The following is a 17,038-nucleotide window of genomic DNA, read 5'->3' on the forward strand; positions in this document are numbered from 1 at the left end:
TACTCCATCGGTTAGAGGTAGGCAACGCATCTGAAATTGCGGATGTGCTATTTCAGCAAACACAGGTGGCTGCTCGCTCGTTAGCCACCTTATGATATAAAAAAATACTCCGCAGGAAAATAACGTAGTTTTTTTTTAAATTTAGTAGTGATCATTTTTTTAATAGATTTGAACTAGATATATAAAAATACCTATACATAAAAATTTAAATCGATACAATTTTATGATACAGTAACACCAGATGTTTGTGGGAAGTCTACATTGACGTGTATGTATTTTTGTATAATTTATTACTACGCAACTGCCATCTGGTACATCTGGCGCTAATAGATGACCTAATCACAACATACTTGCAATTTTTTTGCAATGATAAGGAAAATACATGATAATAATTTTGTACGTGGAATTTAGTAAATGGCGAGGTCGTTCAGGTAATATCACTACATGAAAATCATTAAAAAATTAAGGCAAAACTTATTTTTTAATATTAATAGTAGAAGGATTACGTAAAAATGATCACCCTGTATAAATTAATACTAATTAGGTTTAAGACTAATTTAAGTAAGTTTTGAATATTTCTATTCGAAATGTACATACTAATAACTCGTACGTACTCGGACGTATTTATCTGCTATGTTTGACGTAAATACCATTTTTAAGAAGCTCTGATTATCTAAATACAATAATGAAAAAGAAAGTTACATAACAACGAATTCTTATTTCTTAAATAATCATTTTAATAAATAGATTATATGTGAAAGTTGAAGATCTCAAAACAGCCAATGTTTTCATAACTGACTTTAATTTCCTATTCCTATTGATGGCAGATATCAGAATAAATATATATGCGATTGATTATGCTCAGTAACATGGAAAAAATTTACAATTAAGACTGATCTATTACATTTTTATTCACATGATTAGGATAAAAGATTAAAGACAGCCATATTAGTTATGTTGGTTACTTGTTACTTACTTGAAAGGTCGCACCAACTTCCTGGGGTCGTCTACTTGCACCTTGATCTCGTACCCAGGGAAACTGTTGCGAAGGTGATCCATGTCCAGGAACGTATCATTGAAGTCCAAAGTCGGGATTTCGTTAGGCATCCTAAGATTATTTTGGTTTAATTATACGTATTTTTTGTTATAGTTGTATCTTTTTACCTCAGAACTCTAATACTTGTGTACACATATTGTTGTCTATTTTCTTTTCAAAGACAATGTAAGGGATGACAGTATGTCCCAGTACAAATGTACATTCAATCGAAACCTACAGTTAGTGGAGACTACTTAGTAACTATCTGGTACATATTGACACATCACAAATATGTATATCTACTAATATTATAAATGCAAAAGTTTAGATGGATGGATGTTTGTTGGACTCAACGAATGTTGATGAATTTTGGCACAGATGTAGAACATAGTTTGGAAGAACAAATAGGCTACTTATTAAATATTATTTAGTTCTCCGCGAATAGATTACGACAGCTAGAATACAATATACTATACTTTCAGCTGGGTCCTATCACATCTCTTTCAAACCTAAGTTAAACTTTACATAGGACTATCTAATATATAAAATTCTCGTGTCACAGTTTTCGTCACCGTACTCCTCCGAAACGGCTTGACCGATTCTCATGAAATTTTGTGAGCATATTCAGTAGGTCCGAGAATCGGTCAACATCTATTTTTCATTTTTTTTTTAACTGCGAGCGGACGGAGTCGCAGGCGACAGCTAGTAATCTATATGTTTAGTGCATACCTGGTGTAATGCGCCTGTCCCGGGTCACCGTATCCCAGCACGATGTCGTGCAGCCAGTCGGGCACCACACACTCAGTGTTCATCAGCTCGCGGATCGTCTCCAGCACCGCCTTGAAGTTGTTCTCCTTCGGCTTGCGGCGCATCACTATGTTGAATGTTTCGTACACGTCCTAGCATCAACAAAATACATTAACTGCCGCAATATTAGCAGTTTAATTGGTTACTTAGGGAAAGCTTTAGCGTAAAATTAGTATGAGAAATCAACACTAAAGGCCAGTTTAATACTTTACCTCCTTTCCTTTGCTAGCACGGTCCAAATCCATTCTGTACTGATTAGGATCGAGCAGAAGACGGAATGTTCTGGAATCTCCGTCCAGTTCAGGTCTGGGCTCGGGACCTTCTTCAATGACCCTGCCAGATGCATCCAGCATTCCCTCCACCTCGCAGCCCCTCACGTACACTATGCCCGCCTGGTCCACCATACTTCTTCTGTAGTCGTACTTTGTACCTTGAGATATATAGAACAGTTAAAAATGTAAGACTTAACAGAGATAGCTTTAGTACATATTTAAATAAATTCCTATACATTTACTAAAAATTGTCCAGTCTTTTCGTCATTCCTTTTGCCCCATTAGCCAACTAATTTAGCAATGTGACCCATCCGTTACTTTGGTCGTCCTGTCAAATATTTCTAACACATAAACGAGTTAAATAATAATACCTATGCCTTGCGTAGGTCGTACGGTGACCAGGAAGCAGACGTCATGTTTCCTGAGGTTCTCCCACTCCTGCTTGATCTCGTTCCTGACGCTGAGAGTGACGGTCACGTCAGCGCGGACTCGGGAAGGCGCCTTCTCCCCAATGTTGGGTTTAGCGACTTCTACTACCGCGAAACTCTTGATAGGGTGAGCCATGCGCGCCCACCCGCCGAAGTATACACTGCCATCTTCTGCTCTCCTGGTACATTAGACGTGAATTTACAGTTTGATGACAAGGAAGAAAGCTGCCAAGTTAACAATCGTCATAAACATGTCTTTCGATTGACACAGAAACTTGTTATGACGGAGATAAATATATAATCATACTAATATTATAAATGCGAATGTTTAGATGGATGGATGGATTTTTATTTGAAGGTATTGCCGAAACGTCTCAACGGATATTAACGACATTTGGCACAGATGTAGAACATTGTCTGGAAGAACACGTAGGCTACTTAGTACGTTTTTTTTTAATTCCGAATGGACGGAATCGCGGGCCACAGCTAGTAAAATATATCATAAAATAAATAAGACGAATGTGCAGTAATTTATAATTAGTCGTTGGTATTCAATTGGTTCTTATAAGGTTGACGACCTTAACACAATGGCGTCTGTTATTCTAAAAACTGCAATTCGTTATTCAACTGCCAATACCTGTTTGAGCCATAACATTGCGAATAAGTGCTAAATTCTGGGTCAAGTTACCGAAAGTGGCAACTGAATGGAGTTACGTAGACCAAATTAATGTACGGTACGTTTTAAACCTTTAAATTGCCTTGAAGTGAGATTTTTAAATAATTTAAGAACATCACGAATTAATTTAAACGATCTTTATACAATTAATAAAATGCTAGTTGTGGTTTACATCTTGGTATAAACCAAAGACTTTCAATGTCAAAATTATAACACAAATAACTTTGTTTATAAGGATGTAGGAAATAATTAAAGAGGAAGTGCCAGAGTACAGTAATCAATCTGTTTTGTTTACCATGGCGCTAGTCTGTACACAGCATCCTCGATGTCTTGCCGGATCTCATCTGCAACAACAAAACTATGGTAAGAAGGGTTCACAGCAGAAAGTTTGTGTATGAAACGGGAAAAGGCAAACAAGATATTGTTATAACGACATAACATGACTCCTGACAGGTATCGCTATTTCTGTGGCTATTTGGTCATGAACGTCACGAATGATTCACTAATTGTCCGTTTTGAACGGCACAGTTATTCATTCCGATTCCTCGAAGTCCAAACTCTTCGTATAGAGATCTTTCATTTCCAAGTTTTATTTTGCGAGTTGTGGTAGGTTTTCTCAGTATTACAAATACGTATTTTATGACACGTGGTCTATTTTTAAATTTCAGATGTATAAAGCTTCAAATAATAACGCCGACATTGACCATTGTTTTTTCATCACAGGACCGTGCCAAATTAAAATCTGTCTATGTCTACACCTTTATAAGTGTTTGAATACCATATACTCGTACCATACCGACCATATAGATATTATTAATGGTTCATTAACTAATAAATGAATTGCTTAGTCAACGACATTTGCCTTACACAGCCAAAGCGATCGCGTACGCGGATACGATCCAATCTAAAAGCTTAAAATTAACTTAAGTTATTGAGGTCAAAACAATTCATTGTACTTGTAAAACTATAATAATATTCAATGCACTTAAGTGGTCTATTAAGGATGATGTTATATCACAATTCCAGCAACTATTTAACGATCAGAGCCGCTTCATTACCATTATCTTAGATATTCAGTACAGTGAGTAATGCATAAATATGACCCACTACCTTCATTTAATGACGTCATGGCCCGGCCCAGTAGGTGGAGCCGTGACGTCAATATCTAAGGTCCAATTTCCACTTAGCGGCTAGTCGCGCGACTAAAGCCGTGTTTAGATTACTTTTGAATGCAATCGCGTCTATTGCTAATGGCACGACCACGGTTGCTATACATCACTAAGTGGACGTGTGCGACTAGTCGGTAAGTGGTAATTAGATCTAAGTACAAAACTGGAACAAAGCTCATTTCCTAGATGACCTAATATAAATACACATCTTAATATGTCGTTGTAATACATACATACATATTTCAGTTGATAATTTGCGAAACTCTTGTTGATGACATGATAAAATTTTAGCAACTCAAATTAACCTTTTGTATATTTAATGTTCATTTATTGTATGGTTGTAATTCTTGTCATGGTTGAAAGCCAATCAATGATCACTACTATTTAATTTTATTATATAGCTCCAATTACTCAATTTATACATCATCATACTTAATATTATAAATGCTAGAGTTTAGAATTTAGATGGATGTTTGTTACAAAGTATGTCCGAAACGGCTCAACGGATCTTGATGAAATTTGGCACAGATGTAGAACATAGTCTGGAAGAAAACATAGGCAGGCTACTTGTTAAGTTTTTTTTAATTCCGCACGGACGGAGTCCCAAGCGATAACTAGTAAATCTAAAATTACCGTTAGCTTAAACGTAACTTTAATAGAAATTCATATTAAAAGTTTGCTTTTTCCTTTTTATTTTCCTTCTTTTTCTATTCATTCAATGTCATTTTTTATGAACGCTCTTTTGTACAATGAACTCTTAGTCACATTTCAAAAATAATACTAATTTTATTGACTTCCTGAAGACACTGACAAAATTCCCGTTACGATTACGTGACTGTTGGAGCATGTTCACTACAGTCAAGGACAAGGACATGCAACTAAGGTGCTTGATCGAATGATCGAGCTTGAAGTCTGTGGTATTTAGTTTGTTAAGATAAAATTCTCTTGTTATATATTTATTTGTTAGTATGATTGTTGACTATTTAAAACATTTTAAATGTTAATAAAACATACTAATGGTATACATTTCGTTTGTTATACACTTTAGATCATACATTTCTTGTACTAATTCCCGTACAAACATGTCTGCACTTTGTTCCCGTTGTGACTAAGACTGAACAGTATGTTTTTTGTTTCAGCGAAAGTATGCCGAATGCAAACAGTTGTTTTACATTATACTTTACGTATGTAAGATACAGTATGTTGATTTTTGTTTAATTTAAGTTCTTTAGTTACTCATATCCATATAAATCAGTGTTTGTTTAAAACCTATGCGTTCATACACCCAAAATTGCTAAGTGAACACTAAGGGCATCTATTGGTGGAATCAAATACTCACATGTACTCTCAAGTCGGAACAAATTGAAGTTCCTTAGCAGATAGTCGTGCAGTGTAAGGAACTGTAGGTTCAGCTTTGGCAGCGCGAGACAGTTCTCTCCGCTGAATATCTCCGTAGGCACCACGTTCTCATCCCATATGACATCTTCCGTAGGGTACAGAGGCATAGAATTGAGCTCCTCTAGTTGAGATATACGTCGTTCGTGTCGAGATATCTAAGTAAACAAACATAATTTTAATGGTATCCGTCATTTTATTTGGCACATCAAAAACAATAGTACTCTTCTGTCTGGTGTGCCAACTTAAGCACTGAGTTATAAGAACAACATTTAATCATCAAATCACAATTATATCCTAACTACGTAGAAAAAAAATCCTTCTCCAACAAATTAAGGTGTAAAATGTATTCACTGATTTGATTTTTAAAAGATGTGTTACAATTTTATGACAAGCGCCTGTTGTAATATTAACAAGAAGAAATAGAAAGTTAAATACCAAGAAGTAAAACAATAAGAAATCGCACAACATATATAAGATATACCTAAATTGCTTTATCATTTCAAATAAACATATTCATGTTATGTCATTGAAAAACACAATATTTTAAAGGCGATGAATAAACAATTTCATATGTCGTTTTGTAAATAACAGAATTACGAGACGGATTTTATAGCAACACTGTAACAAATTCAATTATTCTTACCAATAATTCTTTAAGGAACTCCTTGTCCAGTCTGTGCCAGGGTGCTTCATCTTCTTTACCTTCCGGCGGCACCAGGTTTAAGTAGGTAGCGATTGCACGTAATGCTTTATCACTATGGAAAATAATATTAATAAGATGAAATATTAAAAAGAAATCTGTTAGCTTTCATATATTCGACCCATCAAAAAGAGTTACATGTGTTGATGGCATATGAGATATAACTTTTTTCGTCAGCTTTAGAAACAGAGATAAAAATGTTTAATACAAATGTTTAAACAGTGAAATTTAATTGTGATATGTTGACGAATAAAATATAACAAAGGTGTAGTTTTTACTTAAATGTAGGTAGGGTTGCCAGGTCGCCAAATCTACTAGCCGGACAGACCAGCCAGTTTGGCCGGACATTTGGGTAGAAAGGTCGGACACCCTGTATTATTTAGAATTTGGTCTCAGTATTAATAGGTACACTCTCGTTTTGGAAATGTAAAAAGCCTAACAAAAGCCGGACAACTCGGCACACTGTTTATTTTGGCCGGACACGCAATCAAAAAGCCTACCTATGTCCGGCTTTATCCGGACGCCTGGCAACGCTAAATGTAGGTCCCATTACATTTGAATGAGAATTTATGTGGTCAGGATCTAATTGGTTGCTGATGAACCATTTAAGACACTAATTTATCTTCTTCCTATGTAATAGGATCTCTCACATATTAATACTAGTGTTCCCCTTTTTATAAGCATGTCATTGGTTGTTTATAGTTATGTATTAGTCGTTTAAATATCTATCCATATAAAGGGACGAGCCAAGGTTGAGCAAATTCAGAATAAGGGTTTAATCGTCAGATCAAGGTATGCGGCACCGTAGTACCGAAGAGACCGAGTCAAACTTGCGGTTGAAACTGGTCTGGACCGGCGTAGTCCATTGACCTCTCTCGCACAGGAATACATCACGATTTAATGTGTATAAATTAATGTTGATCGAAGAAATTATAAACTGTATCGAATAAGTCGTACGAAGTGAGTGAGAAGTTCAAATATATTGAAAAAGATTTGTAAAAGTATAAAAGTCTCTCCGTACTTTCTTAATTCAAAGAAACAAGTTATGAAATGGCATCCATCAATACATATTCTTCATGCAATATAAATTGTTAGCAGAGCTTGCGATATCACAGTAAAATACTAACCACAATATAATTTATGAAAAAAAAAATTACAATGAATCTGTTAAATACAGAAATTTATAAAACTCACCTTAAATTACCAAAATGTTTTTGTAGGGATTCTCTTGTGTCTACGCTGGCAACATTAGCCAAGGAGAAGAGACGTAGGTCGGGGAATTTCGAAAACGCTGCTTTCTGTAAACAAAATAAACGAAATACGATTCGATATGATTGAATACCACATCTACAACTATCGTATTCACATCAAATGAAATTACAAATTAAGTAGTGCCATCTAGTGACAGTATGTTTAACACAATAAGTGCTATTTATTAAATAAGTAAATTAAATCATTATTTGAATAGTAGATGTTATTGTTAACGTGGGTTGCCACTAATGAAACCTCCATTCGGAGTATTGTTATCTATGTTTTTTCAAAGATAATAAGAGTGAAAAAAATATATTTTTATCGAGTGCTGCACTGAAAACTCACAGCTACACCGATATTTGGCAAAAGTTGTTAAATATTGGTATATTTGTGTTAGCATCTTCAGTGACAACGTTGATGTCTTTTGTTAACAAATATATAGTATCATATTATAATCATTTTTGAAGATATAAAGTCCTTGCCAGAGTTCAACCACCAACCTGTAACGATGTGATCCTGGAGTAATGCTGCAGTGTCATGTCACGATCTGTCATCGGGTCTCCGGTCTCATCACTGATCTCGAAGCGCGCGTAAAACTTCAGCATTTGCAGAAGCTGCAAACAAAGAAGTATTAAAAACTACTCGTATCTTTTCCGTTCTCTAAATCAATCTGTCTGCCATCATCTCCATTGTCACCACCTTCTTGATTATGTCACCTTTCAAGCAATCCATCCATCTCTTCCTAGGCCTACCTCTACCGGTGTACTCCTCCACTCATACTTAACGTTCTGAACGTTAAGAGAGAAGAGTCATAACATGCCCATACGACGATAACCTTTTACTTCACATTTTTTCTACTACCGGTGCTACTTTCAGACTTCCTCTAATATACACTTTTCGTCCTAGCCACTCTTTTTACTCCACACATCCACCTTAACATTGTCATCGTATTTATAGTTGTCTTTTCTATTTATACAAAAAATAAATAAATCCTACATTTCATAAGAATAGGTATTTAGTGTGTGTATGTACATGTAGAAAAATATAACGAGTCGTCAAGTAAGATAAACAAAAGCTGTTATTAAAATTTTCATCCCATAATCTTGATCAAACTTTCCGAATGGAGAAAAAAACAATACCAATACTATAGTTTCGTCTATACATATTTTGTATTTATATAAGGTTGTATGCATACAGTATTGGTAGACCACCCAGAAGATGTACCGTCAATTTGGTAGCTGTAAGTCATTGAATCGCCTGATATGGTCATGACTTAAAACTTGATAGTAAGCGAGATTTATATTTATACTCTCATGAATAAACAATCGCGTATGTTTGGTTTTGCACGGTGTTGCCAGCGTAGAATTTTTAACAATATGTAGGGAAATATTCAAGATATAAAAAATAGACAAGAAATTTTACTACCAAAAAAATGTGTGATGATAAAACTTGTGTGTTAGGGTTCTTCAAATTGAGATACGTAGTTTAAAGACTATAAAGTACTTTGATTAAATCGTATAATAATGTAACGAAGGTGGGGTCAACATGAGACAACATTCGATGTACCGTTATCAATGGTTCCAGGTATTCGACTCAAATAAATAACTATGGTACAAAGATATTACTGTCAATGACTTTTATTTACTCAAATAATCTATAGTTTCATGAAATAGTAACTGCACTCGTGTTATCATAATTTTTAAGAATACTGCGACAAGAATAAGCGGTTAAAGAAATAAAGCGTGTAAATTGAAAGTTGTAGGTTGACAACACTGGTTGTACCGTACGGTCTAGTATCAAAAAAGTCAGTAGTGTAAGCCAAGGCAAGGAAGTGTGCGCGCGCCGGTTCATTACTTGCCGGCGATTCGTTTAAATTACGTAGGATTTTTAGTTTTTACTCAAAATAATGTGTTTCAAGGAACAAGTAAAAATAAACAAAATGTCAGGCTTCGTAATTATGTTCGTTATTTTTCTAAGTGCAATTTGCGTAGACTCAAAAAGCGAGTTTTGTTGTAAAGCAGGCCATTTCATATATAAGAGCCAAAACAGAACTAAAACTTGCTGGGATCCTATAACGAGAACTAATTCTGCATTGCAAATTACTTGTGAGATAAATGTGTTGTTAATTGAAGACGATATGTACTCATTTAGTGTGAACAATGAGAAATATTTGGTTATCAGTATGCCTAACTTTCAATCTGAATTGGATCCTGAAACGTAAGAGTTTTGTAACTTGTCATTTCATTTATTTATCACTCTAATTACACAATAAAAAATCCATACAAAATAACCTTATCAGCACTAAAAACTCATAGCTAACAATGCACCATAGATCATTATTAACATCTTTATCAAATGGCTGTTATTACCATAATTTTAGAACTAGTTGAAAACCTATTTTGGGAACAATTACGCCTCATTGCATAATGCTAAAAATACACCAAAAGTTTTTCGACAAACAACACGTATTATATTTTAGAGTTGGTTTTAAAGCAGGTTTACACCCGTACAATAAAAAATGGTTTTGCCCCAGTATTTCGTCAGTTGGAGCCTAAATATTTGGGCACTGACACTCTGCGCTGCGGTTAAAATATTTGAGTGTTTTTGTACATAAATAAGTGGTTATGTAAACATCCGTCCTAGGTAAGATGGCTGTTAACTATGAGAATGATTGGAGAAATAAACAGTTTTATACATAAAACAAAGTCGATGTGTTCATTCAGTGTCTCTACAATTTTTAACGTAAGTACTAAAGTGATTAAGATTCGGTCTTTTTAGTTTATGTAATTGAAACAGTCACCTAATAGTATCTTTAATTCACATTTGTAAAAACACTACCAAGTTTCGCGAAAAAAAACTTCCCATTTTTAGTACCTAAAATAATAAACATTAAAGTACAAGTATGTATAAAAAACCCTGAGCCACCGAAGCGCGTGCTGACATTCTTACGGTGAAGGAAAACATCGTGATGCAACCTTCACATATCTGCGAAGAAATTCAAAGATATGTGAAGGGGAATTAGGGTGGGCTCCGAGCACCTCAGTGGGGACACGTATAATGAGCCTGAGACATGATGATGTATAAAAAATATATTTACCGGGCCTTTTTCGGGAATATTAAATTTAAAATGACAACATTCAAAATTAAACGTCACATGAATAAGGAAAATATTATTTCACTATTCCGAATAACAGTTTTACCTACTTGTTTATATTTAGTAAGAGTTTAGTTTCATTAACGACTAGTATTACATAAAAACATGACCAAATTTATTATTTTATTTATCTTTTTTAATGCAATAACTGCAGTGCTTCTGTATGAGTTACAAGGTGCTTGTTGTGAACCTGATCAGTTTGTTATTGTAACAAAAAACAAGTCCAAAATATGCTGGAGTCCTACGTCAGTGATAACTCCAATAAATCTCGATTGTTCAGGAAGTATAATATTAGCAAACAAAGTGAACATTATTGAAAATACACAGGCAGTAGTTTTCGTGGATGACATGGAAGTAGAATTAAATAGTGACAGGTAACAAATCATTCTATCTATAGATATTAAAGAATAAAACTTACTGAATGACATATCAACACACAAACCAAACTACAGAGGGCCTAGCACTACGAATATTTTTGACAATCGCCATCATAGCGTCGTCGACAAAATTTATATAAATATTTGTGCAGCCCCATCAATATCGATAACAATATAACACATTCTCATAACTTAATCTATTAATAAGCTGTCCTCAAAAACAAGGTAAACAGGTAAATTAAATATGATTAATTTTGCTCGTAACCACAATTTTATTTAAGTTATTGTACTTAAATAATTTTCTTTTACTTATTTCGTAGAATCAATAACTTTTATTTCCACAATGAAAATTAAACCTAAGTGCTTTCCTTAATTTCTTTCAATATCTTTGTATGATAGATATTACAAAATGTTTTAAAAATCACTATTGCATCTATAGTTTCTATGCATTCTAAAAGAATATACTTGAGGAGTACTCATAAAGAGATCAAAGTAAAAACGCAGCACTTTAAAATAACTCACACAGAAATACTGGTGTTAAAAATTACGCCGGCAATAAATCTCACCGACTATAAAATCTAAAACACAACATAAACCATTCGATCTAAGTGCAGTGTAAAGATAAATCAAATCAAGAATAACAAAGTAGTTAATTACACAATCTTTCGATCACATCACCACATAACATGAAGCGGGATCGTGGTCAAGTGCTGGCTTATCTAATATATAAAATTCTCGTGTCACAGTTTTCGTTCCCGTACTCCTCCGAAACGGATTCTCATGAAATTTTGTGAGCATATTCAGTAGGTCTGAGAATCGGCCAACATCTATTTTTCATTTTTTTTTAACTGCGCGCGGGCGACAGCTAGTTTAATATAAAAACACTTTACAGATTATAGTAAAACTACAAAGGCGCCGACATGTCAGTTTCCATATTACGAATAAATTAAATTAAATAACATAAAGCATTCGTATATTGTTTTACGAAAAAACATCCCACTCCTTAACTTTATCCCCCTATATAACGGGGTTGACAATTAGAGACAATCGAAACTAAAGGAATTAATGGTCTAAATTCGAGAACTAGATCATCTATAAAAAAGGAAACTAGAATATATGACATTTTTGGTGTTGCCTAACTCTTTAAAATTAATTAAATTCGATACGGCATCTGCCGTATCGAATTTAATCGTATCTACGTTCGCTTATAAAATATTTATTAATTATTGGATATCTTCCATTATTCAATGGTCTTTATATGTAAGTCTTAAATTTTGCATTTAATAGTAATATCGAATAATTTGTTTACACATTTCAGATTTTGCGTCGGCAATTATTCACTGAGCACGAACACCACTTCATTACTTAATGCGAGGAAAGCAGCCATAATTTGCGAAGTCGAGGAAGAGAATGCGATCGTTGATCAAAGTGTATTGGCATACTGCATGCTCGTGTCAGTTGTTTTCCTTACTTTGACATCTATTATCTACATTGCTCTACCTGAAATTAGGTGAGTAATAAATCAACCTACTATTTAAACTATTGCTAAATTCTAGTCTTATCGCAGGTGTCAATTGACAGCGGTCACTTCACTAATCTTGTGGTATGTAGTGGCCACGCGCTCGTTTGCCACCTTCTACTATATAAAACAGTACTGAAAAGAAATCCTTGAAAAGATGATTGTAAATTGTTTGACGATTTTGCTTGCAAAAGATGGGGATGGCGGTTCACAATTCGTCTTTTTGTAATTCTTGTTATTCAAATTTATAATCTTTTCAGAGACTTAAACGGTAAGAGTATCATATGTTTCTGCGTCTCTCTCGCTATGGGCTTACTCTGTTTGGCGATTATGAATCTCATTAGCTCATACTCCGACATGAATCTCTGCGCAACTCGAGGTATGTAAACATACAAACACGATATTTTTATACAAATCTTGGACGCCATTAAACAATGTTATTCTATTTCAGGTTTTCTTACGTATTACTTTTTCATAGCAAGTTTCTTCTGGACCAATGCTATATCAATACAGATACTACGCAGCATGAGGTATGAGCCATATAAACATAAATTAACAATAACAAGTTGATTACCATTTAAACGGTTAATTAAGATATAAAAAAAATAGTTTATGTTTTGAAAATAGATACGGTACATATGTGTCTAGTACCTGCATCAATATTAAAGAATTGAAGAATGTTGACTCAATGTTTTGTTTGATGTTTCAGACGTCCATTAACAGTGGACTACGGATGGAAGGAGTTTGCGTGGTACGCCTTGTACGCGTGGGGAGCGAGCGCAGCGATAACTACAGCTATGGCCATTGTTAACTTCATTCCTGGGAATCATCAGAAGCCCGGAATAGGATTGAACCATTGCTGGTTTTTCGGTATGTCAAATGGTGACAGCAAGTATTATAAAATGTATGTTCACGAAAAATAAGACAAGCGGGCAACTAGTAAAAAATATCAATTGAAGTAATCAAGAAAGCAGGACCACGGTAGTTTAAAAAAGTTTATTGAACGAATAATTCGTATCATTAATAAAGTAGATAACCTACTAGTGTTGGCACTTGATTATTGATTGCCTTTATTTGTGAGCAGATAAGAAGCAGCAGTGGTACTACATGTACAGCGTGATGACAATCTTGATCTCTGCCAACATCTGTATCTTCGTGTACACCTCTGTGCTGCTCTGGCGGCACAGCTTCGCCTCCACACATCTCAAGGCGCTCAAGTACAAGTATGTATTGATCGATCTCCTGTAGTTTTCTAACATCAAATGGTTGAGCAAATTACATTTATTTTGTTATAGGTATATATTTACCTTTGTCTAAATCTTCGTATATCTTCTGTTTAGATACCGCACCTTCTTCGTCATCGTTTATTTATAGTATGATAAATGTATCGTTAAAATGCAAATTATAACGTTAAACATTAAAACAGATATGACGTAACACAAGATCTCAATAACTAATAACTGATTTAACTATTTTTAATTACGTTTACGATATAATACCTATTTTTATTATTAATTAGCAGTCGCCCGCGAATTCGTCAGCGCAGATTGTTTCAAAAATAGCCTTATTACAGTAATACACGTTCAACTACATTCTCGCCAAATCCTGACAAAATCGTCCTAGTTTTTGGAAATTACCCTGAACTAACACGGACTGCGGACAGACAGACAAAAACTTTAAAAAAATGTTTTTTTCGTTTCGCCGTAAAGTAAATAAAGCGTACATAAAATACAACGCGTTCGCGAAACATGATTTTTTTTCGATTTTACATACAGACACTCCAATAAACAACCGTTCAATGTTGAATGGAATGCTGAATGGTTCATTAGTTATACAAATCGCATAACCCTCTTACAACAATAGTAACGCGATTTAAGTATTCTGCCTGTCCTTATCATTGTTCATACATTCAGACATAAAAAAAAATCGTATAAGAGTTCATTAATCCCAATCAAGATGGTCACATTTTAATTTGAATTTAAATAAAGTGTCTACAAGTAGTACTTGTCTCTATACCTATTTATAATCTGACTTGTATTTGAGCACATTAATTCATTTCACCTGAACACTATCAGTCTAGTTTAATTCTATTGCTTCGCTCTCAATGGGTTATTAGATATCAAAATTCTGCTATATATTTTATGTTTGTACATCGAATGAAGAAATTGTAACGATCTGATTGAAATCTGTGTTCAAACAATTTAAAATCAACATTTCGTGTTTCAGATTCATGATGACCGTCAGACTGTTCATCATAATGGGAGTTCCGTGGATCTTCGAGATGATAAGTTCCATCTCGAATAAAAGTATTATTTGGTATGTATTTCACTGTCCATCAGTTTCGGTTCTCAAATTAGGTTTAGATAACGATCAAAACCGAGTAAAAAATATTTGTTTAACATGTCTTGAAAGTCACACTTCTAAGATGAGATGCTAGTGGGCGCTAATGTTGTTCATTATAATGACGTCAGCACTCTCGATAACTGTTATCGTGCCGTTATCTTTCCTCGGGCACAAAGACCAGCTATAAATAGCAAACAGTCTGAATGCATTGTATTTGTATGCAATCTAAACCACAGATATTTCGCTATGCGCAAGTTGGATAACACATACGATAATCCAATGTTCAAAATATTACATTATCCACATAACTTCAACCAATATACCTAAAACAGAATATAGAAAGACTCTGTCACCGCTAGTGACGCTAATTTGTTTCAAAATTAATATTCGACCTTTAAGATCGATTTTATTTTATTTTAATTACTTTGTATTAGATCGGTAAATTAAATAAAAATGTTATTTAAAAACTTCTGCCGCAATTGCGATGTCCTTTGCTCGTACGATAATGCAATTGTCTTGAGACAACACGACCATTCCATTGTTGCAGGGTAATACTAGACTTTGTGAACGTGCTGCAAGGCCCGCTGATCTTCCTGGTGCTGGTGGTTCTGCGGAGACGCGTGGTGAAGGCGCTGTTGCGGCGCGGCGCGCTCGACTGCCTCGCGCCGCACATCGAGCGCCATCTTGCGCTCGCAGACGACGACGAGGACGTCATACAACACACTATGGACGTGCCAATGGACGAGAAAGTCACCATCACTTAGGATCCGCATTAAACACAAACACACTGATGACAGCCGCCGACTGTGACCAGGCTTACTATAAGCCTCGATGAAAGCCAAAATACCTACTGCATTCTTGGTGTTCGATTCCGTTAAAGCAATAGATTTTATATTGTCGCAGGCATTTGATATTTGGTTTGAACACTTTTCTGACATCGAAGTGCCTTTGTCCAGCGAATGGTTAACTGTAACATTGTGAGGTTAGCTTAGAACAAAACTATAAGTACAAACAGTACCTAGAGCAAAATGTTATTGATAAATTTTAATAATTTTAATATTGGATTTTGTCTAATGTATCGAATGTGGAAATGATTAAGGTTAAATTCTACTTGCAAATGTCCGAATTGGATTTGTAAATAGCGGAATAGTAAAATGCCCGAAAAGTAAAAAAAACGATAGCAGTAAGAATACAAGAATGCAACAGTACAAAACTAGTCAAAAATACTTTACCTTTAATATTTCATACATGTTACGTTATTAACACAGAAATAATAAAATAAAATATTATTTTAATTTAAGATAAATACATATAATAAGAATTAATGACAATATAATGCAATTGTTTCTTTGGAATTAATATTAAAAACACTTATGTATCGAAAGGGGACACTATTAAAAAACTTATTTATAATATTTTACTATAACACTAATCAAGAACAAGAATTTAATGTATTTATATACCAATTGTATATTATGGCGATTTTAACTTGATAAATCTAATCATATTCGAATAACATAAACTAATTCGGCAGAGACTTAGTTTTTTAAACTTATTTAAATGTTTGTTCTGTATTTAAAAAAAATTAACGGAATTTTTATCGTATATTTTGTAACAAAAAACTAACGAATAAATATTCTGCAAAGCAATCATGTTTCTTTTTGAACCCGAAAATTGGCTGTTATATTAACCGGGTAAAGGTAAGTAAGGTAAATAATAAGATATTGATTAACACGAATACTGGATACTTAAAATAGGCTATTTCTAAATATTTTTATTTTTGAAATTCTAAATAGATTTTGATTAGATTTATTTTAGCTACATCTAGCGGCATCTTCCTGCACTATGTTGACACAATATTCAAAATTCGGAAACTACAATATGATTTAATTTATAAACCGAATCGTA

At 34.3% G+C, this 17,038-nt stretch overlaps 2 protein-coding genes across 2 annotated transcripts in view; one reads left to right on the forward strand and one right to left on the reverse strand.

Moving 5' to 3' along the window:
• Positions 1-17,038, reverse strand: part of LOC106721618 (RNA helicase aquarius) — a 47,767-nt gene that overhangs the window by 9,877 nt on the left and 20,852 nt on the right. Inside the window, exons 7-15 of the mRNA XM_045681998.1 lie at positions 8,238-8,351; positions 7,681-7,784; positions 6,430-6,541; positions 5,728-5,941; positions 3,515-3,563; positions 2,487-2,722; positions 2,056-2,273; positions 1,766-1,935; positions 977-1,108 (exon numbers count right to left, since the gene is read on the reverse strand). Coding sequence (XP_045537954.1) covers positions 977-1,108; positions 1,766-1,935; positions 2,056-2,273; positions 2,487-2,722; positions 3,515-3,563; positions 5,728-5,941; positions 6,430-6,541; positions 7,681-7,784; positions 8,238-8,351 — 1,349 coding nt within the window. The remainder of the gene's footprint in view (positions 1-976; positions 1,109-1,765; positions 1,936-2,055; positions 2,274-2,486; positions 2,723-3,514; positions 3,564-5,727; positions 5,942-6,429; positions 6,542-7,680; positions 7,785-8,237; positions 8,352-17,038) is intronic.
• Positions 9,526-16,395, forward strand: LOC106721617 (G-protein coupled receptor Mth2). Its single transcript, XM_014516594.2, has 8 exons — positions 9,526-9,954; positions 12,587-12,778; positions 13,048-13,166; positions 13,239-13,317; positions 13,497-13,657; positions 13,872-14,010; positions 15,014-15,103; positions 15,678-16,395. The coding sequence occupies exons 1-8, from the start codon at positions 9,644-9,646 to the stop codon at positions 15,892-15,894; spliced, it is 1,308 nt and encodes a 435-aa protein (XP_014372080.2). The 5' UTR covers positions 9,526-9,643; the 3' UTR covers positions 15,895-16,395.

The sequence above is a fragment of the Papilio machaon genome, chromosome 17 (genome assembly GCF_912999745.1).
Source record: "Papilio machaon chromosome 17, ilPapMach1.1, whole genome shotgun sequence".
Taxonomy (NCBI): Eukaryota; Metazoa; Arthropoda; class Insecta; order Lepidoptera; family Papilionidae; genus Papilio; species Papilio machaon.

Excerpts from the sequence above, each read along its gene's own strand:
- LOC106721617 (XM_014516594.2), top strand. The coding sequence starts at position 9,644 with ATGTGTTTCAAGGAACAAGTAAAAATAAACAAAATGTCAGGCTTCGTA. Across the intron at positions 13,318-13,496 it reads CAGATACTACGCAGCATGAG|ACGTCCATTAACAGTGGACT; the intron begins GTATGAGCCATA and ends TTGATGTTTCAG. Across the intron at positions 15,104-15,677 it reads TCGAATAAAAGTATTATTTG|GGTAATACTAGACTTTGTGA; the intron begins GTATGTATTTCA and ends CCATTGTTGCAG.